General features: G+C 31.3%; 1 protein-coding gene across 2 annotated transcripts; it reads right to left on the bottom strand.

Annotated features, from left to right (window-relative positions):
- Nucleotides 1-1,954: 1,954 nt before the first annotated feature.
- On the bottom strand, nucleotides 1,955-25,307 carry LOC143069235 (uncharacterized). Of its 2 annotated transcripts, XM_076243768.1 has the most exons (9): nucleotides 24,741-25,307; nucleotides 15,511-15,598; nucleotides 13,108-13,292; nucleotides 10,708-10,835; nucleotides 9,813-9,994; nucleotides 7,313-7,411; nucleotides 6,590-6,741; nucleotides 4,939-5,960; nucleotides 1,955-2,269 (listed from the first exon to the last, which is right to left on the bottom strand). In XM_076243768.1, exons 1-9 carry the CDS (start codon nucleotides 24,868-24,870, stop codon nucleotides 2,015-2,017), a joined length of 2,241 nt encoding a protein of 746 aa, XP_076099883.1. In that variant the 5' UTR covers nucleotides 24,871-25,307; the 3' UTR covers nucleotides 1,955-2,014. The 2 variants fall into 2 exon arrangements, with proteins under 2 accessions (XP_076099883.1, XP_076099884.1); XM_076243769.1 differs by lacking the exons at nucleotides 13,108-13,292; nucleotides 15,511-15,598; nucleotides 24,741-25,307 and adding an exon at nucleotides 11,647-11,804.
- Between the last annotated feature and the right edge of the window lie 1,327 nt (nucleotides 25,308-26,634).

Raw genomic sequence — 26,634 nt, 5'->3', positions numbered from 1 at the left:
TCATCTATATTTGGTGAATAGGAATATTTTACGGTGTACATGATAGTCTGGTATGTTTTATTTGACCGTGACCTAATTTTTACGGTTCATTGCTCAATTTTAAATTTTTGTTTTTGGTCTGTTTTTCTAATACTTTTAGCAATATGTCAACTATATTTGGTGTATGGAATGATTAAAAGGTTTATATGTTAGTCTGGCAATTATCATCTGACCATGATTTCATTTTCATGGTTCATTGGCCAATCTTAATTTTTCCTGATTTGGTTTCTTTCTTAGATACTATATGGAACAGGTCAACATTATTTTAAACAAGTAATGATTGTATGGTGTACATGTCTTGCAGCGTTCATCTGACCTTGTCCTCATTTTCATGGTGTATTGCGCAATGTTAAGTTTTCTTGGTTTTGTTTGTTTCTTCCGTGTGCAATAGGTCAACTACATTTAAAGCTTAAGTGGTGTATGAAATGATTGTAAGGTCAACATGTATTTCCAGTTTGGTTCATCTGACCTTTACTTTATTTTCTTGGTACAGGTTAAAGTGATGGGATAGTTGTAGTAAATAAACTCATCATAGATACCAGGATTAAGATTTTACATTTACGCCAGACGCGCGTTTCGTCTTCAAAAGACTCATCAGTGACGCTCGAATAAAAAAATGTTAAAAAGGCCAAATAAAATACAAAGTTAAAGAGAAAAGTTTTGCCAAATACAGCTAAGCTTATCTATTCCTGATGTAGAAAAGCCTTAGTATTTCAAAAATTCAAATTTTTGTTAACAGTTAATTTATAATTATGAACATATCAATGATAACTCAAGTCAACACAGAAGTGCTGACTACTGGGCTGGTGATACTCTCGGGAAATTAAAATTACACCAGCAGTGACATTGACCCAGTGGTGGTAAATAATCTCATCATAGTTACCAGGATTAAAATTTTATATTTACGCCAGACGCACGCTTCGTCTACAAAAGACTCACCAAAAATTCCTGTACGTCTTAAAATTTCAACTGGGAACTATATCCTACAAACCCATTTTCATTTTCAAAGAATCATATAAGCTCAACTTGTAAACTCTGTAGTAAAGCAGATGAAATGATGGAACACTTTATCCTATTGTGTGAAAAGTTAGAAGAGGCAAGAATACCACTTATGTCAAAAATAACTACATAATGGAAGTCTGATCCTAGATAAAGTTACAACTTCGTTTCCAATCGATCTTATCCAACTTATTGTCAACCACACGCTTGAAAACGAGTAAACGGACACCTGTTTTTATGACGTTTGGTTTTATTTTGTAGGAATTGTATACAGCGTTTGTTTTTTTTTAAATCTAAATTCATGAAAAATAATAATAGTATGTATTATTTTTAAAGACATGTTACATAAATTTAGAAGACGCATCTCAAGAATATTCCACACGTTTTACAAAAGTTTTTACAAAAAGTTTTTACAAAAGTTGTTAATTTCTGTGTTATTTGGTCTCTTGTGGGAAGTTGTCTCTTTGGCAATCATACCACATTTTCTTTTTTTATATTATGTTCATCTTTTGAAACAGAACAAAAACCCAAATAAATGAAATGTAAAACAAAACCGAAATTCGTTTAAGAGTAAAATCACAAATTTCGAACCAATTCATCTGGTATATTTCTTATTACATATTAAATTAATAAGGTATAAAACTGCAAGTGTGTAACTTTTTTTTGTTAAACAAATCACAATGGAATGAAAGCTGTGCCGTATGCTCTATGAACATGCACCAACACTGGTTAATGCCATCTATGCATGGTCACCCTGGTGATAATTATACTTATTGTTTCGACTGTAAGCTATGCAAAAAACGTTATTAATACGTATCAGGACTTTTTATGTGGTCATCATTCGAATTCACAATGTCAGTGCTGACTTAAGTACTACACTGCCACCGAGACACTAGCTTGTACCCATAAGAGCAAATATGTTTTAAATCTATTTAATTTTCTGTCTATGATGAAGCCATATTTTTTATATAATCAATTAATGTGTAATGCTAGTTGCTCGCGGCAATCGTCTAGACGATGCCCTACTGCCAGATTCGCTACTCCTCGCCATACGTATTGGGCGTGGAGGAAGCATGGCAGACGTGTCCAGTTTATCGTCACGCGAGATTACGTAATGTCTGACATGGTGATGCTCGCCACTATGGGAATCGGTTTTACCATCACACTGTTTTGTCCGTACATAGACAGTCCCGCCAGGTCGTGGTACTTTCAACTCAAATGCATTTTCCTCCTAAAAAACAATCAAATTAATGCAAATGTGGATAAAAAAAATCAATACGTAATAATTGATCAAATCATTTCAAAAATATTTAGAGTGTTTGTTGGACAGGGCTCTTCAACGAAATAAATGCTATGACCTACCCTACCAACTTTTTTTTTATCCTCAAGCGCATCTTACAACTCGTATGAAAAACGCGCATCTATCGAAAAAAATTTAAGACTCACAGAGGATCACCCTTATAAGTTGGGCTTTTCAACAAGAAGGTAGGAAAGACTAAGATAATGGCATGATATTTCTGAGAATTTATTATGAAAAATACGATTACCCTTCAGGACCACACGAGATTACTCTCGGTATATAGTCTTCCATAGAGTGGTTTGTAACAACGGTATTTGGTTTGAACTGTTGTTTGGCTCTCGCTTTTTCTATGTTATGTTGTTTTAATATGGTGTTTGTTTCTCTTTTTTATGTAGTGTTTTGTAAAAAGTAAACTAACAAAAATACTGAAACTCCGAGGAAAATTCAAGACGGAAAGTCCCTTACCAAATGGAAAAATCAAAAGCTCAAACACACCAAAAGAATGGATAACAACTGTCATATTCCTGACTTGGTACAGGAATTTTTTTCTTATGTAGAAAATGGTGGATTGAACCTAGTTTTATAGCTAGCTAAATCTCTCACTTGTGTATGGCAGTCACATCAAATGCCATTATATTGACAACGATGCGTGAACAAAACAAACAGACATAATAGGTAAAATGTCAAAAATACAGCAGTCAAAATTGTGTTATAATCTTAATCACTAAAAAAATGCAACAAAGAAGGACAAAATGGCATATAGACCAAGCATATTAGCAAAATATAAAGACAATAATACACAAATTAACAATAGTAAAATAACACAATGACGACGGGATGTATAAGTACAAACCCACGTCGTATATGTAACAAAGAAACATAAAAAGGCATATAGACAAAGCACATAGCAAAAATGGACGACAAGCAACAAACAAGTTTTACAATAGCACAATAACGGGATGTATAAGTAAAGAGCCACGCCATTTGCATCGAAGTAACACCAAAAGGCATATAGACAAAGCACATCAGCAAAAATGAAAGACAAGAATACGAGAATATCATAAACAATAATGACAGGATGTACAAGTAGCACAAGTATATTAATCACAATATAAACAAACAAATATTTAACAAAGAAGCACAAAAAGGCATATTACAAATTTAACAACCTCATTCATTGCTTTCTTATATTTGAATTGTTATATCGAACCTTTGTTTTCTCTAGTTTTTCGTTGTTTTTGTTTGTTATTACATTGCAGGAAACGCACCCGATCTCGCTTCTTTTCAAGTTTATGAGATAACCGCAAGTATTGTTTTGTTTCCTCTAATCGATTTTCGGGATTTAACATCGGTAAACTACTGTCGCCTTGATTTTGTTTGTTTCCTTCTTAACACAACTTTGGAGTAGCCAGATTATTCATTAACAAACGAAAACATTTACCCTAATTTCACATAGTTAAGGTGCGATTATGGGTTTTATTTTACCCCTAAATGTCATTTCTGTACTATAAGTGAATTTAAAGGACAATGAAAGCTTTGTTTCTTTCTTTCTAAAAAGCTCCTGTAAGTAGCTCCTCACATTAATAAAAAAAAAACATTCAAGGAGAGTACATTTGGTCCCCACAGTGCCGTTTCTTTGTTGAAAAAATACGACTTCCAACGTTTTACAAGCCTTAACGACACGAATCAACTATAAATCTGAGACTCTCCTCCTATACATAGTAGAAACAATCGGAATCTAATGCACAACAAAAACGACAGACCAGGTGAGACATTGGGCTATGATTGTACAATCCCGCAATTCTAGCCCCTACTCAAATCTTACTCATAGAGCCTATGCACCTGTGATCTTATACCTAAAATACCTTTTCAAACTGATGATTATTATTTATATCTAATCACCTATGATTAGACTGTTTTTATAAATGCATTAAATTTGAATAAGCATGTAATCAATAATATATAAGCTAAAAGTGTTGATGTAAACATCCACTTCAAAGTGACATATTAGGTTCTAATCACACCCAGGTGAATTATGAAATTGAAATGTTAACGTCAACTTCCAACAACCAAATGCATTAAGTTTATATCTGATTTGCACTCTCAGAGGTTGATGACACAATGTATGGTATACGTTTAATTTAATATAACACCTTGATATTTTTTTGATAGAAAAGTAATTTCGATAACGAAATTATTGGAAAAAAAGACTTTTTAATACTTACTCCCAATTTATAATACTAGTACCATGATTTGAGGGCAGTGCTTATTACTTTTTAATGGTGTTTAAATTTAATGACTATAAAAATAATGAGATGTGTTATGTTTGCCAATGATAATACTTGTGTTTAGTGGGAAAAAAAGAAAAATAATAAAAATACCGAACTCCAAGGAAAATTCAAATCAACGAGTCCCTCGTCAAATTACTACTTTTTACGTGTATGATAAAATAGAGAATGGAAACGGTGGATGTTTCAAAGAGACAACAACCTGATGAAGAAGCAGAACACATCCAAGGTCCACATGATACAGATTTCAGTAAGCAACTGTAAATCGGGATTAGGCAAATGCTAGCTATCATGATTAAATATAAGAATTACCTCTCTCTCATCTTTGATATAAAAGCGTTTGAGTTCTGCTAACAAAGGAGGACCTCTTGTAGTACTTGTGTACTGTGAGCAGAAATCTTTCAATCTATCTTCTAGTGTTCGTAGATTACTATCACTCGTTTCCCAATCGAAAAAATCGTCATTAGATAAACCATCTACCGTTGATTCTGTTCCATGGTCAGTTTGTTTCATATAATTTCTAAGTTCCTCTTTAGCTGATAGTGTGCATATAACATTAGAACGTGCTTCAGACTTTTCATGTTGTATTTGGTCCATTTGTTCAAATATTTGTGGCGAGTCAAAAGGTTTGGCGACATTAGTTGTATATTCGCCATCTACTTCTGTGATAAAGAAGCCAGTACTCCTTTCAGTAGCTGTTTTTGGTCTTAGTTTGGTATGTTCCTTCGGCCTTTCTGTACCTTTAATGCCTAAAGCCGTTCCAGGTCGAACGAAAGATCTTACTATCGTTGTTTCATGACTGACAGGTACGTGTAAAAGTTCATTTTCTGCGTCCATTCGTTTTAGCTGTTTGAGACTCCTTGGTATGGTTCTACGTTTTCTTACAGGATGCAAGCGTTCAGTTAGTTTCTTACTTTGTTCCATGTGTTTAGCTTTTCGTGCTGACATTTTCCGATAGTACAAAGAATCTGGGACATACGGTTCTATCAAAGGTCCTTTTCCTTGAAGAAATAATTCTATTAAAGTTTCCATGATCTTTGATTTATCTGTAGCTACTGGTTTTCGTTGGTATTTTGACTCGGGTCTTCTTGGAAGTTTTTCGTTCAACTTCTTTAAGGCACATTTAAGAAAAGGAATTTGGTCTCCTTTGTAAGCATAAAGTCTATAATACATTTTCTGGGCTGCAGTTTGGCACATTTTAATGACTGTTTGTTGGTTTTTCTTAGCAACCAGACGATCGTAATTTTTGGCATCCAGTACCATGGCAACAGTGTTTGCAGTACATGTTATGGTACTATAATTTGTTTCTAAATCAAGCACCATTTCTAAGTCCCCTGAATAAGAAATTAAATTTATTAGTGGCATGCATAAAATATGTAGTTTCAAATTCCCCTACACTTTTTATACCAAGGAACGAACTTGAGTTTGGAAAGTGATAACATGATGATAGAAAATAAATAAATCCAGTTAATATTTTATCAAGAATTTTGCTTTAACCAACTTTATATGTAAACTTGCACTACTTGTTATCATCTACAACATCTTAGTTATTTTGTGATAACAATATGTTAATTCTCTTTTTTATGTTTAATTTGAAATTAGCAAATGGTCTAATACATTTGATATTTAACGAAACAAATACAACTCCCGCGTATAAAATGTCAATTGAAAGACACAGATAATAAAATATGTCAGTATGAAAATAAATATAAGGATATTGTTAATTAAATCAGGAAAAAATAATGCTGTAGATATCTAAAAAAAAAGAAGAAGCTGAAATTCTGTATTGTTTTATAAAAGCTGCTGGATAAGTACGGTCAATGTAAGTTTGGTAGGCAAGCCAAGTAAAAGAACTTTGCATTGATTGTTTTATAACGAAACTTTCAGTACTATTGGCTTTATCATGGTGGCCATTTTTTATTGGTTGAGAAAACATTTTATACTGTATTATGATAAAGCCTACCTATGAGATCATTTTCTTCTATAGAACAAAGTTCAATCCTACTTTGGTTTCTATGTCTCTCTGCTGCAGCATAGCCTTCTTTCCGTCGAATTTTGATCTGTTCCTGTGTCAGATCTTTTTCTTTCTTTTGTACCAGTTTATTGTAATTTTCTCTGCAATATGTTTAAAAGCAATGACACATATATAACACGTATACAAAGAATAAACAAAGGGGATTTCGAATCAATGTAGTTATAATGCAAAATCAATTACTAATTTGAAGGGCATTAAAACCACAAATTCTAAAATATTACTAGTATGCCTAATATGGCTAAGAAAAACCATGTCTTTAAAGTACGAAAGTCTTTATGTTTAGAATTATTAAAACATTTGATTCAACATCAAATATATATTTAAAAAATGATATATATATATATATATATAGCTTCAGAGATATTCTATGTTAGCACAGAAATGCTGAATTCTAGGCTAGATACACCCTTTGGTATGAAGCGTCCACCAACATTCCAATTGACCAAATTGTTGTATTACAATTTAATTGACGCGCGTTTCATCTTAGGAAGTGCATTAAAAGCCCAACTTGTTATGACCGAAATGGCTTATTTCTGAGGGTAAAAAAATCCTAGTGATTCCATTAATTTCAATATTTTATAAATGTTATCGATGCAGTTTCATGTCAGCGGATTATATAAATATAGACATGATCCATCAATCAGAACCTACCTCCCAAGTTCAGCAGCAACCTCGTTTACATCGAGTTTCATTAACTGTGGGTACTGTTGGTGATGTAGTGCAGGCTGGACAGTTGATTTGGCTTGACCACTAAAAACAAATAGTAATGTATAATCACAGATCATTCAAAATTCCTCTCCATTAAACTGGCTGTATTCTTTAACACGAATTAAAGTCTCTAAATAAAGCCGACAGTAGTATACCGGTATTTAAAGGTCATACATCGATTGAGAGAAAAAAATATCCGGGTTACAAACTAAAATCGAGGGAAACACATCAACCACATTAGGAAAAGAGGAAAACAAACAAACAACAGGAACACTGAAGTGAACAAAAGAAAACCAGCTAACATGCATAGCAACACATATTTTCTTCAATCAGCATAAGAATCAGCGTTAAAAAATCATAGAACAAAACAATAACAAATAAGATGAAAGTTTTCTTTAACAATAGTTAACAGATCATAACATAAAACCATCAAAATCTGCGTTTGGCATTTCAAGTACTCCGACGCCAATAATTTGGTTTGTAAAGATGTTTCATGCAGTTAACCGAATTTTATAACTTTCAAAAAAGGAATGGCATGTAGTTGTTTAAATGACAAGTCAAAAGTAAAAAAAGGTGAATTTAGGCTTTTCAAAGTTGAAACCACTCGATCACTGTCGCTTTTTTGAAACATTAACCATGAGTACTGAATTATAAGACGATTTTAATTTTCTTCCCACTCAAAAAAATTAAACCAAAGTGAACGGTTTGCATGTATTGAGAATATTGTAAACAATGCTTAAACTGCGAACACAAGTACATTGTAAATAGTTTGGGACATTTTTTGTAAGTGTTTTTTTATGATGTGACTCTGTACCTATGTATCTGGTCATACTTTGAATGACAAAATTATTTTATGATGTGACTCTGTACCTATGTATCTTGTCATACTTTGAATGACAAAATTATTTTATTTATTAATATTACTTTTACTGTTAACCAACTTTTTTGTGATATACATTTGACGTGACTCTGTACTTATGTATCCCGTCATACTTTGAACCACACTATTATTTTATTTATTATTATTACTTTAACTGTTAAGTCAGTTTTTGTTATATCTTTTCTGCGTGACTGTATTTATGCATCCCGTCATACTTTGAACGACAAAATTATTTCATGTCTACCTGTGCGAATTTTAAACGCGCAATTTTACACCAGTACTCAAAACCCTCCTTCCTTGATGGGTGCATTTTACATAGACAAATAAAATCGTATAATATAATCAAAATGAGGATGTTAATTTGATGTATGCCTTTTTGTGCTTCTTCGTTACATTTGGTGTTTTATAGTGATTAAGATGATAACACAATGTTGACTGCTGTGCCCCTATTTTTGACATTTTTACCCATTATGTCTGTTTGTTTTGTTCACGCATCGGTGACAATATAATGGAATTTGATGCGACTGTCATACAAGTGAGAGGTTTAGCTAGCTATAAAACCAGGTTCAATCCACCATTTTCTACATTTGAAAATGCCTGTACCAAGTCAGGAGTAAAAAAGTTTTTGTACATTCGTTTTTGATGCGTTTTGTTATTTGATTTTGCCATGTGATTATGGACTTTCCGAATTGATTTTCCTCTGAGTTCAGTATTTTTGTGGTTTTTACTTTTTACCCATAGAAATGTTTGGTAACAGCTTCAATGGAAGTTGGGAATTTAAATGTTGCTATGTTTGCAATCATTCCACATCTCCTTTTTTATATATATAAATACGTTTTTATTTGCCAAAAAGGCTCCGCATATCAATAAACCGATACAGTTAAAAAAAAAAGTACTAACACCATAGCCCTTAGGATATGGTGTTTAAAATTAAGTTAAAACGTGCATTTACAAATGCATATGCTTTTTAATCATCATATAAAGTCACTGTCTAGAATTTTAATTGTAAAACTTGTAAGATGAAATGATAAATTAATTCATATGGGGGTTTCAGTTAAATCTCATACTATGTAAATTGAAAAGGAACTATCATGTCTGATTAGGGTATTCAAGTAACGTGATTTGGTTTCGTAACTAGGAAATACAAATACATGTCTACAATCATATGAATAGGTGTTACAATTATATTCAGAGCAAGTCAGAACGATAAATATAAACAATACACATGCAGACAAATTTGAATGTGAACATGAAAAGGGAGAGGCCTTATATTGTAAATGTTACCTGTAAAATTATTATACAAAAGAATGAAAATTTCAAAAGGCGTCAACAGATTCACAGCATGCATGCTCCGAATATAATTAGTATAACATATATAAATGCAAATGCACCTTAACCACGTTCGTCTTAAATATAAAGTAAATAATAAGTTGAATAACATGCAATTATCTGTACACGTTAGACATGTTGCGTTTCACACCTTGACATTCGTATTTATTTTCTTCTTGAATAAGATTCATTTCAAGATGACATGTTTGCAGTAATACTTGAACATTTATTTACCTTAGAATAAAGAAAAGACCAGAAACCGGTTCTCCTTGACGAGCAATAACGGTACCAAACGGGAACGTCTCTTTTCTTATACTTAATTCCAATAACCTTTTAAATCTAGAGGTCCAAGATCTGAAGAGAGGACATTTTTGTATAAAGTCTTCTCTTTCTTTATACTCTTCTTCTTGCTTTGCCTAAAATGTAAATTATATTTTAGTATGGCTACCAAGAAAATGTTTTAACGTCATATTTGAATAATCAGAATCCGTGATGCATTCATGACCTCAAAAGTAACATTATTTGACTATATAGACTATTTTGAGGAAACATATAATTTTCCCGATTTGATTTCTAATATTGGACGAGAGCATGTTCCCTTGTTTTCTATTCTTTGTCCAGTTTTGCCAAGATATTCCCTATTCTTCATATTTCAGCACCCATAATTATCCTTTCTTTGCCTTTTCTTAACAATTTTTGTGGTCTGGATTTTGTTTGTTCTGTATTCTGCACCTCAATTTTATCATTTTCCTCTATAGTCTGTAACCCCCTTTCAGTTCCTCTTTTATATGTTTTAAAACGTAATCAAACAGTAGCATATCTTAGCTGCTTTTCCATAACTTGCTTTTCCTTTTGTTAAACATTTTAAAATTATGTAATGTGCAACTAAAATTGCCACTTGAAACTAGGGACATGACACTGAATATAGTATACTAGTATGTACTTTTCAATTTCCATGTGTAAATATCCTCAACTTGAGTACTATTTATTTAAACTATTTATTACCCGTTTATTGCTTTAATCAAATTTCATTTTAAATGTCAAAATAATTATTTATATATAATCTTAAAGCAGAGTTATATCATACAAATTGATACAGTTGTAAGGTTTTATTTAAAAAAATCATTACCTTCATAGATCTATTAAACAACTCCCTGCTAACAACCAAGAGGTCAGTTTCCTCATCGGCAATGACCGTCGCATTCCTTACAGCATCCTCACTCATCAGGGCAACTTCACCAAAACTCTTTCCTGCCTCTATAAATAAAACCAAAAATAATTTATATTCTGCTCAGGGATCCATACCAACGAACAGACGTAAACATCCACACAAAATCGTATTGTATCATTTAATAACTTGAACGTCTTACTGGGTAGATAAATTTAATATGTTGATTGAAATTTCTATATATATTATCTCTTGCTATATCATCAATAGAATGAGTAATTTTATTATTACCAGTATGTTATCAAGTGTATTGAATTTTTATACAGACGGTTAACTTGTTCATAAATCCGAAAAGTTTTGTAATTGGATCGGAATGGGACATAAATAATCACAGTATAAAAAGAAATTACATAAAAATGTTAACTTTATTTCTCCTAATAAAAGATGTAATTTCATTTTTTTCTGAACTAAAAATACCTTATGGAATTTAAAAAAGATTTAATAGAATTATAATTCAATACATTGTGTAATTAAAAAACGATATGAAACGGCTACGTAAGGATACATTTGGAAACACATGTAAAATAAATTTAACATGGGTTTATGTAGTTGAAATAATGACCCTTTACGTGTTATTGTAGTTGAAATAATGGCCATTTACGTGCACGTAACGATGGCATCAATGTTTAGTCTACATATATTACCAAATGTCATGATCGGTATTCTTATTAATCAAAAAGCATATTTAGAAAATGCCTTAATAATTATCCTTAACAGAAGTGGTTTAAAATTGGAAAAGGGGGTATTGTATATGACAAAAATCCATGCACGCATTTAAATAACAAAAAACCCATCTAGGCAGCAGCTGAATACTTCAAGTGTATAGTCTAGTCTACTTACCACTTGTTATGCTCAGCATTCTTATTAATCACAAACTATATTTTCAATGAAAATGGCTCAAGTTATAATTTTCCATTTCACAAGAGTTTTATAATAATAAAATAGGGATGTTGTATATAAATTCGTGACATAAATTCCGTACACGCACTTGACAGAACTCAAAACAATGGAACAACATTTTATTGTACACTGATCATTTCAAGTGTATTACGATATCTAACAATGAAATATTAACTTTATTGCTTTATTTAATGGTGAATTTATTACGGTTTTCAAGAAATAGATTGTTGGTCATTAAAGGCAGTCATGATTATTGAACATTAAATCAATTTACTAAAATAAAAGGAGGACATTCCATTTTTTAAAGAAATAAGAAAATGTGGTGAATAAAAGCAATAGTAGTATACCAGCTGTTCAATAGTCATAAATCGAACAACTGAAATAAATCCGGTTTACAGAACTAAACTGAGGGAACACATCGACTATAAGAAAAATAAACCCCGAAACTACAGAAACACTGAACTGCTACAAAAAGAACGCCAACAAATTTTACAGAGAAACGGACTACTTGATAACAACTGCCATATTCCTGACTTGATACAGGGCATTTTAAGAATAATGGTGGGTTGAGCCTGGTTTTATGACTAACCAAACATCTAGCTTATATGACAATGTAAACCATTGAGACAACTCTCCATCCAAGTCACAATGTGTTAAAAGTAAACAATTATATATATAGATGTACGGCCTTCAACACAGGGCTTTGTTTGTTTGTTTGTTTTTCTTTTCCCTTTTTTTGTTATTTGTGTGTCTGTTTTCTTTGTGTGTTTTTACTTTAGTATTAGTATCATATAATACAAATCTTTGTTAAAAATACGCTATGCCGTGCAGGTTATATTTAAAAATGAGTATAACATGTAAGTACTTTATTATTCGAATTGTTTCAGGATTTGGATTTTTAAAAATAAGTGATCCATTCACAATGGTACTTTTTTTATTATTAAAAATTGTCCTTTCTTAGTGTTTAATTGAAAATATCTTCTGGAACGAAATTACATTCATCGTTCGAGACATTACCAAATCTAGCATAATTATGATAGGTAGTAAAATGTTCTAAAATCCGGTTTAGCAAGTTTGAACTCCTCTTCATGCATTCTAATTTTATCAATTGGTATTTTATTCAGAAATGCTCCAATATGTTGTCATAAACTGAAAATGCACCAATTAAGCTTCCATATTGAAAATTTTAGTGAAGACTGGTTTTTTTTTAAATACCAATTCAGGGGAATTCAGAAAGCATCTATGATCTGTCAACACGATGCTAAAGTCTAAAAGACAAAACAAAAACTGTCCCTTACCGGAGAAACTTTGTTTTGTAAATAAATGTTAGCGAATTCTTCAAAATGAGCTTTTGAATTCCACGAATCTCTAGTTCTAACAGACAGAAACATCTTCTCTTACCGTAGTGGAGAATAAATTTTCCGTATTTTTTCCTATCCAATTTTTTCTTCTTCCCAGTCTCTTCTTCTAACATCTTTTCGATGATATCTTTCTCTGACATCTCCTCCGCCACCACAGCATTTTCCTCGTCCGATTTCACCGTATCGATGTACACGGATGTCGTCCCAGTAAGCATAATGAAAAACCTGAGAATTTCAACATGTTCTTGTCATTAATTTAAAAAGTAATGACTTTCACAAAGGTCTCTAAATGTGTTTTTATATTTTGATAATTTAATATATTGAAAGCGTTTATATTTTTCTTTGTTTGTTTGGTGTCAGAAATAGGAATTTGTTGATACAAATTAATGGCTTTTTGGAAAACATGATTGGTTTTAGGTGAGAATAAAATGTTTAACCTGGGTACCTTATAATTAAATGACAAAGTACCAGTACAAACACGATCAAAATATATTTTGTTTTCTTTATTTTAAATTGCTCGTGCTTTAAAAATACTAAGAAGCATATAATTTTTTTCGTAAAGGTATTATTACGTCAAGTAAACTGCTGAGACATATGACGCTTGCTAAATTAGTCCTGTAAATAGAGTGAATTGCAAAAGGATACATTATCATTTTATTAGTTCCTATCATCAGTTTTCCTTTCACCTTAAGTTTAAAACGTTCTATTATGCGTCGGAAATCAATATTTGGTTTAAATTCAAAATTTAAATTATGATTAAGCACACGAATAAAACATTATATGATTGTTTGATTATTCCAAATTAAAAACATTTTTTTTAAAACAATTCATTTTAACATTAATTTGTTAAAATACGATTATTTAACGATCATATCCTTACGACCGAAACTTCTTAACACTAAAATGCACATCTATCAAAAGAATGCAATATTTAAACAATTAGAGGGAGCCATCTTTCAGGGACAACTCTAGATTCAGAATTTCGTCCAGTTCCAGCAGGAAAGATAAAAAAAAAAAAAAACGTTAAAGAAATTTAAGGACATAATCCCGAAAGATATGCCTTTTTTTTTGATTATTTTTCCAATTATAATCCAAACACTGATAATATGCTAGTCGTTATTTCCAATATAATTGATTTTAAGGCAAAGCATGTACCTTGACATGTAGTTTTATACAATAAATGTGTTTTACCGATCGTTAACTGCTAATTCGATGCCTTTCATGTGGAGGTATGAAAAAGATGAGTCATTTTCAATTTTAAACGTTTCATTTGAACTTTGGTGGATAGCTGTTTTATTGACAATCATACCACATTTCCTAATTTTCATATAGCATGTCATGGCGCGATAATCTAAAACTGTCTTGATTTTTACAACTTTGTGGTCTGTCTTCCGATATGAAAAAATGTGTGTATTTTGTTTTAAATTTTTTGCAAAGTACAAAGAAACAGTGAAATAGTAAGCAACTGAAAGCATTAAGAACTGCGACATGTTACGTTTGACAATCTGAATTTCTTCGTAAAATTGCCTACATGATAATAACTAGTTATGAAAGTAAGCATTCTAATAGTGACCTTATAATCCTGATAATGTTTCAACAATAATAGAGAAATTACTAAAAGAACTAACACTGATGCACGTGCACTATGACTCCCACTTAGACTTTAATATGATCGGTTACTTTTGCTTGCATAACAATGATGATGACTGTTAAACGTGCACTTGAGCTGAGTACACTTTCACTTAATCACCGATTGGTAATTGGAATAAATTTTGAAAACTATGTGTTATCATTTGTTTTGTCACTTTCTTTTGGTGACCCCTAAACAAAATATGGGTCCGCCCCTGCTATTTATTATAGTTTTCAGGATGGCATAAACTTAGAATAGGGACGAAAGATACCAGAGGGACAGTCAAACTCATAAATCAAAAATAAACTGACAACGCCTGGCTAAAAATGAAAGAAGACAAACAGACAAACAATAATAGAACACATGACACAACATAGAAAACTAAAGAATAAGCAACACGAACCCCGCCAAAAACTAGAGGTGATCTCAAGTGCTCCGGAAGGGTAAGCAGATCCTGCTCCACATGTGGCACCCGTCGCGTTGCTTATGTTATAACAAATCCGGTAAATAGTCTAATTCGGTAAGTCACATTCATGAAAGGGAAGATGTTGCTAGTTAATTTATACAAAGCAATGGTAAAATATGAGTTTTTGTTTGATGATTCCATGACTCCCAGTCATATCCATGGATACAAAATTATAAATGATTCTGTTGCTTTTGTGGATTATCACTTGTTTTTCAGTCAAAGATTCGGCCAAAAGGATTTGTCCCAGTAAATCATATCGAAATCACTATAAATATAATATTGCTCAAAGTATGTTAATTTTTTTTTTAAAGAGTCATACTTAAACATTTAGGGAACATATGACATACCTGTCACCCGTGTCGCCTTGCTTAATAACAACATCATCTCGACAAGCTTTTGTGTAATCACAGTTCCTAATCACATCCGTCAGGACAGCTGAAACAAAGTTTGAAAGCTTGCTTAAACAAAACACATCAAATGCTTCATAATTTAAAAGGTTTTCTTATTTAAATCATTTCTCCTGTTTATGTTTTATAATGCAGTAAGGCCAGTGCTTTTCAGTTCTGTCAATTAATCTTTTTTTTTTCGTCCTGAACATGCATGAAATATATGCCACTGGACGTTAAGCAGCCAATAAACAATTAATCAATCGTTGATATTTGTGATATATGTTATCGTTTTCGTAGCAGAAATAGCTGATTGAAAGGGAAAGAACACACGTCATATTGACCTCAAAGGAGTATTGGTTTAAATAATCGTTTAGTCCAAAAATAAAATACACCTTTTGTGTTTATATAACTTCAACATAGTATGATATCTCCTAATTAAGATACAATATTTTCTGTTGCGACGTCCTAATCGTCTATGATTTTTTTTTTAAGTATTTAAAAAATGTATCCATTTCTACTTTTTTTTTTTCGTAACACATGCATTGGAAAAAAATCTTTGGCATTTATAGACCAGGAATTTATTATATGTTATATATCTATATAACAACTTGTTACTTTTGGGAAATATGAAGTTGATCCGTTTATTTGTGTGCACTTTCTTACTTGAATTATCTGCCTTTTAACATTATATATAAAATTGAGAAAGGAAATGGGGGATGTGTCAAAGCGACAACAAGCCGACCATAGAGCAGACAACAACCGAAGGCCACCAATAGGTCTTCAATGTAGCGAGAAACTCCCACACCCGTAGGCGTCCTTCAGCTGGCCCCTTAAAAAATATGTACTAGTGCTAATGGACGTCATACTAAACTCCGAATTATACACAAGTAACTAAAATTAAAAATCATACAAGACTAACAAACCTGTTTGTGTTTTGTGCATATAAATGTAAAGTGCTACTACGTATTACTTTGTATCGTATTTAAATTTTCCGTATCCTATTCTACCGTGCGAGACCCTCATGTCCGGTATTGATAGTCAATTTCGTTTCTCTCCCTCAACCCCCGTAGTAGTGACTGGTTCATATATAATTATTTTGATCCGAGCTTGTGATATTTTTAATAACAATTGTTCTAACTTCATATAAAATAAGCATTAAAATTACACAGGCGCTTGGGGAATGAACACCCCTTTTTTCTTATTTTTTGCGCGTTTTAATATAGTTTAAAAAAAAATAAAAATATTTTCTGTTCATGAACACAAAAACCGAATGATATCAAATGGTTCTGCGAATAAAGATTATATATATTATATACGTAACGTTATAAATGAATCAGTCGTTTGTACATAAAAACAGGACTCGTAATTGAATTGTAAACTCTAATAAAGTTTGTTTAATCATACTTATTCTTCTTGTTATTTATAATATACATGTTTGTAGTACTTACTATTTTGCTTTGTGGATTTTTTGTATAAATCATAGAAGTTGATTTATATAACAATAGAATTTTGAATTTAAATTAAAATTATTGCTCTCTCTTCAAGTCAAAAACCATAAAATAATTACAACATGACAAAACACTTTATTTTAACTTGTCATTGTAGGTTGCCTATCAGAAATTCCCACAAAAGTCCCTTATTAGGGTCCCTACTAATGGACTTCTGGTAATTGATATAGTTATACTAACATGTATATGAATCAGTGAGAGTAAAAAATCAAACGCGGTTCTGACTAAGTAATTCTAAAAGTCAAAGACATGGCAGTGTATGTGGCATCGATCATTTCACTATCATTTTCTGCTCTCTCGAGGTTTTTAAAATATTTGTTAAGTACACTTGAAATTTATTTTAAAATGTTATAACAGTAGAAACAATCCATTTAAACTAATAAATGTCACGATTTGAAGATATTTAATGGAAGTTTGAGCTTTTACGGGATAATTTGTTTTAAATAACTGTGAAATAATGGTTTTATTGTTTTCTAAATGTTTTGTTTGCATTAAATTTATCTGATCGGTCGACTAGATAACGATACCTATGAAATTAACACTTTATCTTTATTCAACTGATATTAAAGATTTTTGTTTAGGTATCACAATATTAATCAATAGCAGTTAAAAGACTGACTTTTCAAACAAGAAATGATTGCAACAATGTGCAACGTAATGAAAGATTGTAAGAAGTAGTTTTTTAAAGTCTCTTTTTGAATTATTTGCAAATTTTCAAACTTAGGACTATTTAGAGCTTTAGTCTACATGTTGTATAAGATATCTTAAGACTGAATATTATATTCAGTCTTAAGATATCTTATTATTAACTTCTATACGGATCTTTTTGTAAGTTATGGCAGTAAGTTACTGTCTAAAAAGTTTCACTGCTCCTACATTTCCTTCTATTCATTTTTAAACTGGACTAACGGCCGTGCAAAAGTGAAATAAAATATATCCGTATGGAATTATATCGGTTTTCTTTTATTTTCTACTATAGGACTTTATAAATATAGTGTGCTTAAGTAAATATATTAATCGAAAATAGTACATGAATATGGATTTATAGAATCTTAAAATAAATATAAATTCAAAAATAAACAACCAAAATATTTAAAAAAAAAAAATAGACTAAATAATTTATTAACTGAAAAATACCGAACTCCAAGCTACATATAAAAAAAGGTGTTAATAAAACTTGACAAAACAAGAAACGGAAAACACTGTCATACTTTTTTTGTGAGAAACCCAAACAGACATAAACAGATTATTGTTAACAAATATTCAACCAAATAGTGCACCAATTTTTGTTTGGCCAAAAAACTAAAAACCATAAAAAATATTTAAAGTTTAACTTTCAAAATATATGTTATGAAACTTTTCGAAAGCAGTATATGGTCGTTTATCTTAGGAAGAAAATTACCACAGTCAGAACATCTATTTTATAGATATAAGAAGATGTGGTATAAGTACCAATGATACAAGTATCCATCCAAGTCACAATTTATAAAAGTATTTACCATTATAGGTCAAAGTAACTTTATTGCGTTTTAATATTTCGTAAACGTGCATCGATACAGGAGTTGATTCGAATTAATTGGCACTTAAGCATCTACGAAATTTCATGTCAACACTTAAAAAAAATTGTCCTGAAAGGAAATATCAAGGCTAATTATGAATAAATAAATCTCTAAAATACTTAAGATAGTGGTAAGATCAATGTTTAACATCTTCTGGTTGGGTGCCCTTTAAACTTGTTGTGAACGGTTTCTTGCATAAATATTTGCTATATAATCGAATTGAAAAGCGTTGACTAGGTAGAATCGACCCATTTTATAATTTAAGCAAATATTTAACACATATACCTACTTATAGGTGGAAATTATTCTATTAATGCAACTCTTTGACCATTGTTTATGTATGTGGGTCCCTTTACTTCGTTCGCTATGACTAACATAAACATTGTTTTAAGCTAAAGTTTTCATTATAACATATTATAGCCTGATTTAAGATATCTTAATTTTCAGAATGGTGTTTTTTAATTCACCCGATTTTTATTTTTATTTTTTTGTCTTGTTTATAACATATTAACATAACCTGATTTAAGATATCGTAATCATAAATTTTCAGCATGATTTTTTATCACCCGATTTTTCTTTTACTTTTTTATGCCCCACCTACGATAGTAAAGGGGCATTATGTTTTCTTGTCTGTGCGTCCGTTCGTTCGTCCTTCCGTCCGTCTGTCCGTTCGTCCCGCTTCAGGTGAAAGTTTTTGGTCATGGTAGTTTTTGATGAAGTTGAAGTCCAATCAACTTGAAACTCAGTACACATGTGCCCTATCATATGATCTTTCTAATTTTAATGCCAAATTAGTGTTTTGACCCCAATTTCACGGTTCACTGATTATAGAAAATGATAGTGCAAATTTCAGGTTAAAGTTTTTGGTCAAGGTAGTTTTTGATGAAGTTGAAGTCCAATCAACTTGAAACTTAGTATACATGTTCCCTGTGATATGATCTTTCTAATCTAAATGCCACATTAGAGTTTTTACCCCAGTTTCACGGTCAACTAAACACAGAAAATGATAGTGCGAGTGGGGCATCCGACACATTCTTGTTCGTCTTTGTTTTTCTTCAACTACCTATTTTTTATTACCCCTCTTCCCCTAAATATGTATTACTTAATACTTTGTCAACTGTTATTTTATCCTCTTCATGTAACTACAGATTTATAAGTTACAGAAAATTTGAAGAAAGATGACAAGCAGCACTACTACTCTTACTCTTCGAAGATAGGGAAACGATTTAAAACATGTTAACTATTTTCATTTTGTCCCACCTACGATAGCAGAGGGGTATTATGTTTTCTGGTCTGTGGGTCCGTTCGTCCGTCCGTTCGGCCGTTCGTTCGTTCGTCTGTTCCGCTTCAGGTTAAAGTTTTAAGTCAAGGTAGTTTTTGATATAGTTGAAGTCCAATCAACTTGAAACTTAGTACCCATGTTCCCTATGATACGATCTTTCTAATTTTAATGTCGAGATAGGGGTTTTACCCCAATTTCACGGTCCACTGATCAAAGAAAATGATAGTGCGAGTGGTGCATCCGTGTACTATGGACACATTCTTGTTTTATCTACTATTTATATGTATATCTATAAAACTAGTTGAAATAAATTAATGTGGGATTATTTCTTGTAGGATTTCGACACCTTGGTACCCATAAACGCATAATTATTACAGGTTTATAAGTCTATTAAATTAATGTTAATGAAGCGTTCAAATGATGTGAAGTTTAATTTTTGGTACAAAAATTTACTATATATTGCAACTAATTTCATTTGAAGAGAACATTTTTACATGTTTACATCAGATGAAAACAAAAAACAATCTAAGACAAAATTATAAGCAAATACACAAATATACACAATTCGTCTTTAAACACAACGTTGTGTTTGCCTTCAAAATAGAAACGAAATGTGTAATATGAAACACTAGTAGCAAACGGCGACCTGTAGTTGTTAATTTCTGCGGCATTAAGTTTCCTAATGGAGAGTTTTCTAATTGGCAATCATACAATATCTTCTTTTTTTAAATTGTAGCAAACAAATTGTTTTTATCGATCATAATCAAAATACATTATTTGACCCATCTGTAGAAATCACCTGAATCTACATTCTAACAAAATTCAACGTTAAAAAAGACAGCTTAAAATGTATTTCTGTATTTTAAAAAGTATACCTTTTAAAACAAATCGCAACCCGGGGGAGCGGAGTTACAGTAGAACATTATACCAAATCGCAAAAATTATAGAAGTGAGAAATGATATGACTCATCAGATTGGAACAAATGAACATGTTTTCGAAATATTTTTTCAACGAATATCAAATACTGTTTTGGTGCATAGTAATTATTATTTGATAGTTGTTCACATATTGTTTACTTTTAACTTAAGTAATCAACTTTCCAGAAACGAAGTAAATAATTTGGCATGGACCTTAATATGTTTTAATCAGTTTATGAGTTTTTCAGTTACATTTATATTAAAAAAAAAATATTTGAGCATTATCTATTTATACCAAGTCGGGTATATGACAGTTGTTGTCCATTCGTTTGATTTTGCCATTTGGTTATAGAATTTCTGTTTTGAATTTTCCTCTGAGTTCAGTATTTTTGTACTTTTACTTCATTAGGCACAAAGAAGACGTCTGTTATGTTTTTGGTGGGGTTCGTGTTGTTTATTCTTTAGTTTTCTATGTTGTGTCATGTGTACTATTGTTTTTCTGTTTGTCTTTTTCATTTTTAGCCATGGCGTTGTCAGTTTGTTTTAGATTTATGAGTTTGACTGTCCCTTTGGTATCTTTCGTCCCTCTTTTATGTCCGCCAAGATAGAAACGTGTGTGTGCACAAAAGAATGTGTACTTGTAATACCTCAAAAATTCACATGAACAATACAAGTATCTATTTACAAACGACGAAATGAAAAATATTTTTCTCTGTTTAAATTCCTTACAGTTACTCCGTTTCTATAATTTGCTAGATATAATTGTAAAGTTAAAATAAATGGCAATTATAATTTTGGTTGTCCAAGATAATTCTTTATATCAATCATTGTACCTATGAGAATATATTTTAAAAATGAGAAGATGTGGGATGATTGCCAATGAGACCACTCTCCACCAGAAACCTACTAACGTAATCGTTAGCAACTATAGGTCAGCGTAAGGCCTATTATGCATATGTTATATTTCTTTCTTTCAGTGTTATAACCCTTGTTGTCTGTACGTCTCCCTTTATTAAGTTAAATAAACTTTTTGGTTCATCTCTCGCACATTAATTTAGTCTTTTATGATCTTTATGTATACTTAAATACAAATGTCCTACACTTGGGGCGCTATGACCAGTGCTATGTGACTTTGGTTTATTATTTTTTTTATTTTTAAGTTGTGTATCCAATAGCCATTCCGATATCCTTTGTATTTCCAGTCAATATTTAACATTAAGTTCCTCTAGTTTAGCATAAAGTATTTCCGGTATTTTGATCGTTTGAAGCTACAGTCACTCTGGTTAATTTAATTCGAATTTAATATGAATAAAATACTATTTTCATAATCCCATCCTCATTTCCTATACTGGGAATTCGTCGACTAGTGCCGTTTTTAGAGTATGATCTGCTTACCCTTCTGGAACACATGAGATCACGTCCTTAAGTGTTTAGAGCTTGATCTATTTTCAATAAAGTGGAATACAATTCTGCATATTTGGGACATCAAGAACTCCATTCACTAAAGAGTCTTTTGCAGACCTAGGGTATCACCAGCCCAGTAGTCATCACTTCTGTGCTGACATAAATTACTATTGATATGGTGATATTTATGAATTAACTGTTTACAAAACTTTTGAATTTTTGAAATACTAAGGCTTTTCTACCTCAGGAATAGAGTACTTTAGCTGTATTTGGCAAAACTTTTAGGAATTTTGGTACTCAATGCTCTTCAACTTTGTACTTTATTTCGCCTTATTAACTTTCTTGGATTCCAGCGTCACTGATGAGTCTTTTGCAGACGAAACGCGCGTCTGGCTAAATACAAAACTTAATCCTGGTATCTTTGATGAGTTTATTCACAAATTACCAGAAAAAAATAAGGAATCGTCTTGAAGGTGGTGTTTTGAGGAAACGTCTCTCTTTTTAGAAATGTTCTTAATAATAAAAAATATTTCAAGGAACTGTAGTTTTCGTTTAATTTATATTTGTAAAGTTTGTGTATTTATCCTTATGTTTTCTTTCTTTTGTTCGGGAGAGATCTGAGAACAGAATAAATAAGGCTTGGCACAATCATTGTGATTAAAACGTAGTGATTAAAACGTATTTTATATATGTTGTGTACAAGTTATCATTTTGTACACTTTATAATTTGCATTTTGACTTTGTACAAAAAGTGCTGGTAGAAATTACATTTTGTACTGCATTGGACTAAAATTCACTTATAACTTGTACACAATTAATAGTATGGATTTTTTTTATAAATAAACATTCAATTTAACTATAGAAATTGTATTCAATGACCACACAATAAACCTTATTTACAAAATACAAAAATAGTTCTGTTTCATTTGTTTGAGCATGTGAGCGAACTATGGCTAGTGAAATTGCACAACATCATTTACTCTTTGAAATGCTGCACCCTCTTTTCATTTACATGAAAGAACCCTCAAACAACAAGTTTTCAAAAGGTTTTAACTGCTTCATATCGCTAATGTTGCAGATCAGGAATCGTTACTGCGAATAAAGATGTGTCTTTTACAGCTTCAATTTGATTTCTCGTCAAATATCTTATTAAAGTTCCTACAGCTGTCTCAATGCGGTATCAAACTACATCAGATTCAATAATCATACCGAGGAATAGATATAGTGACACAGCAAGTTCTAATAATTTCCGTTTTGATTTATTGGTTAGATGTTGGGCTGATGAGTTTATTAAAAACCACTGGGACGATGCCACTGCTGGTGGAGATTTATTTCCCCGAGGGTATCACCTACCCAGTAGTCAGCATTCTTTGTGCTGACATGAATTATCATTGATTTTGTTATATTTATAAATCAACTGTATACAAAATTTTGAATTTTTTTAAATACTAAGGCTTTTCTACATCAGGTATAGATTACCTTAGCTGTATTTGGCAACACTTTTGGGAATTTTGGATCTCAATGCTCTTCAACTTCATACTTTATTTGGCTTTTTATAACTTTTTTGGATTCGAGCGTCATTGATGAGTCTTTGTAGACGAAATGCGTGTCTGGCGTATATATAAAATTTAGTCCTGGTATTTATGATGAGTTTATTTGGAACTGTTGGCCATATAGTGCATGCTTCCTATCATGTATCATTGGTGTTTCAAAGTCAGTGTCATCCAATCTGACTGTCATTTGGGCTAACTTCTATTATACCATTAGAATGTTCACTTGGGCCGATTTCTATTATAATATCAGAATTTTCACTTGAGCCAATTCCTATAATACTATCAGAATTGTCACTGGGTGTAATTTTCATTTTATCAGAACTGTTACTGGGGCAAAGTTCTATTATGCTATCAGCATTAATTGGCATCCATGTATCAATTACATTTCCTGTCTCCATCTGGATATTTTTTTGTATTTTAAAAATTAGGTTTATGATGTGGTCATTGAATAAAAATTCTATACATGTGTAATGCTTTTTTAAAACGAAATCCATACTATAGAATATCGTATAAGATATAAGTGAATGTTGTACAAAGTCAAAATACAAATTACAATTTGTACAATTCTTCTCAATATTTTAGGTTGCTTATCAGTACAGAGCCTATAATTTAAAAAAAATATACAAAAAAAGTTGTTCATTTAGAAACCCTAATTTTGATTATTTTAGGTAAAGGTATGTGGCATTAATGTAACATATCTCATGCACATTTATTTTTATCTAAACATTGTATAAGCAAAAATAATCCATGAAAGGTTAAAATATTTAACAAACATATCGAACGATCAACTGCTTAATTAGAATCAGTGTTTACAAAATTAAAAAAAAAAAAAAATTAAAAAAAAAAAATGAGATGACCAAAAAGCGGTCAGATACCAAGACTAGAATATATGTTAATAAAATATAAAATGAAATTGTATATAAGGATAATTCAAAATTTACTTCAATATTTTATAAACACTTACTATTATCCAGATCCTTCAGTAAATCACTTTTCCGCCTAAGCCATGGTAACACAACTTGTATATCGCTGTCTCTTCTTAAAGAAGGTTTCTTTGAGATCAATTCCACAACTCGATGCTGAAGCTGCGCCATCACAGCAGTATAATCCAGTCAATATACTAGATAAGTCTGATTATTGAATGTATATACTTATAAGTAAAACTAATCCATTAAATATCCATTAAATAAAAGTAAAATAGCATTTTCTCTAAAGTTTATTTTGAAAATAAATATCTAATCACCGGATACCTTTTCTAATATCTATAAACAAAGCACTTCACAGTCTATTCGTGAAGTGAAATTTTCTACCCTTTAAAGATCTGTTAACTTTTCATACTATGAGATCAGGTACGGAAGTTTTAAAACAAATATAGTATTGTGTTTGCTCTTCAGATTGGGGTGTGCTTTTACCATGGAAAGAAAAAAATATATACCACAACCGCGCGCAGGATTGATAGTGGTGCGTAACAATCGAAACCTGCATCTAAACGGTGAGAAAAGGGATACACGTTTTGACATTTAAATGCAACAAAAGTATGAATTATATTTCAATCACATTAACAAATTTACCAACAGGGAGTCATCGAATATACAATGAAATCGAAGGTCTTACATTGATATAGCATGTAATTATAGAAAAACTTTAATACGGGAATGTCAACTTCCAAAATATCAATACCTTTAAATGAGAACACATGTCATATTACAAATCCATTTCAATGAAAGGTAAATAATTGTTTAAATTGGAAATAGAATTTATAAGTAGAAAGTAGAAACCTCATTCACGCCTCTTTCTGTTTCATTTTTCTTCTCAAATTACGCATGGCTACTCAAAAAACTAAATTAGCTTAACGGTCTGTTCACAATAAATACGAAGATATCAAATATGATAAATTTCATTTTAAACCAGTTTATTGGTTTTATTGTCAGATTATCTATTAAAAATTGGTATCCGTTAAAACGAATTCCATTTTTCCATAAACATTTTATGCAATAAAAATTTTAACATTTACAAATTTATAAAAGATCAAAGAACCTCTTTTACTTATCTTGTAAATCCATAAACAAATTTTTCATACAAGTTTCAGATATTAAATTGTAAGTGAACAAAAGCATGTCTTGAATATTTCAAACAAGAAAATCTAATTTGACAAATATATGAATATTTTGATTAATATTTTGATTATAGTTTCCAAATACTAGTATTCGACTAAAGAAAAAATAGTATTGTTTACAGTCATTTATTCTAAGCAAGCCCCCCTCCCCCCCCCCCCCAAAAAAAAAGAAGGAATGCAGAAAACGGAAGCTCATCGAACAATAGTGTCCCTTATATATTAATCTTGATTCAAAATGTTGAACAACTATGATACACTATGAACTACACCTCTTCAGCGAGTGCAGATAATAAAATAATTATACCTCTAAATGTCTCAAAAATTGGAAAAAGGTGTATTTAATTTCTCCATGTCAATATAAAGGTACGATTCAACAATAAAATTAATTGGCATGATTAGAGTATTCATATAATATCTAAGACAAACCTTTATTTATATATTCGTTCTTGTAAAGTGATATCAAAGGGATATAAAACTCATCATTTAAAAGCGATCTGATAAAGCAATGACAAACAACAGCATACAAAACAAAACTTAGAAAACCAAACACTGAATAACATGAACTTAATTCACCAGAATCCGTGGTGATCTCAGATACTCTGAAAGGCTAAACAAATTCTGATCCACTAGCTATAAAACCAGGTTTAATCCATCATTTTCTGCATAAGAAAATGTCTGTACTAAGACAGGAATATGACAGTTTTTATCGATTCGTTTGATGTGTTTGAGCTTTTGATTATGC

This window comes from Mytilus galloprovincialis, chromosome 3 (assembly GCF_965363235.1).
Source record: "Mytilus galloprovincialis chromosome 3, xbMytGall1.hap1.1, whole genome shotgun sequence".
NCBI lineage: Eukaryota > Metazoa > Mollusca > Bivalvia > Mytilida > Mytilidae > Mytilus > Mytilus galloprovincialis.
The sequence above is the reverse complement of the archived record's forward strand: the minus strand, read 5'-3'. Positions and strand labels throughout refer to the sequence as shown.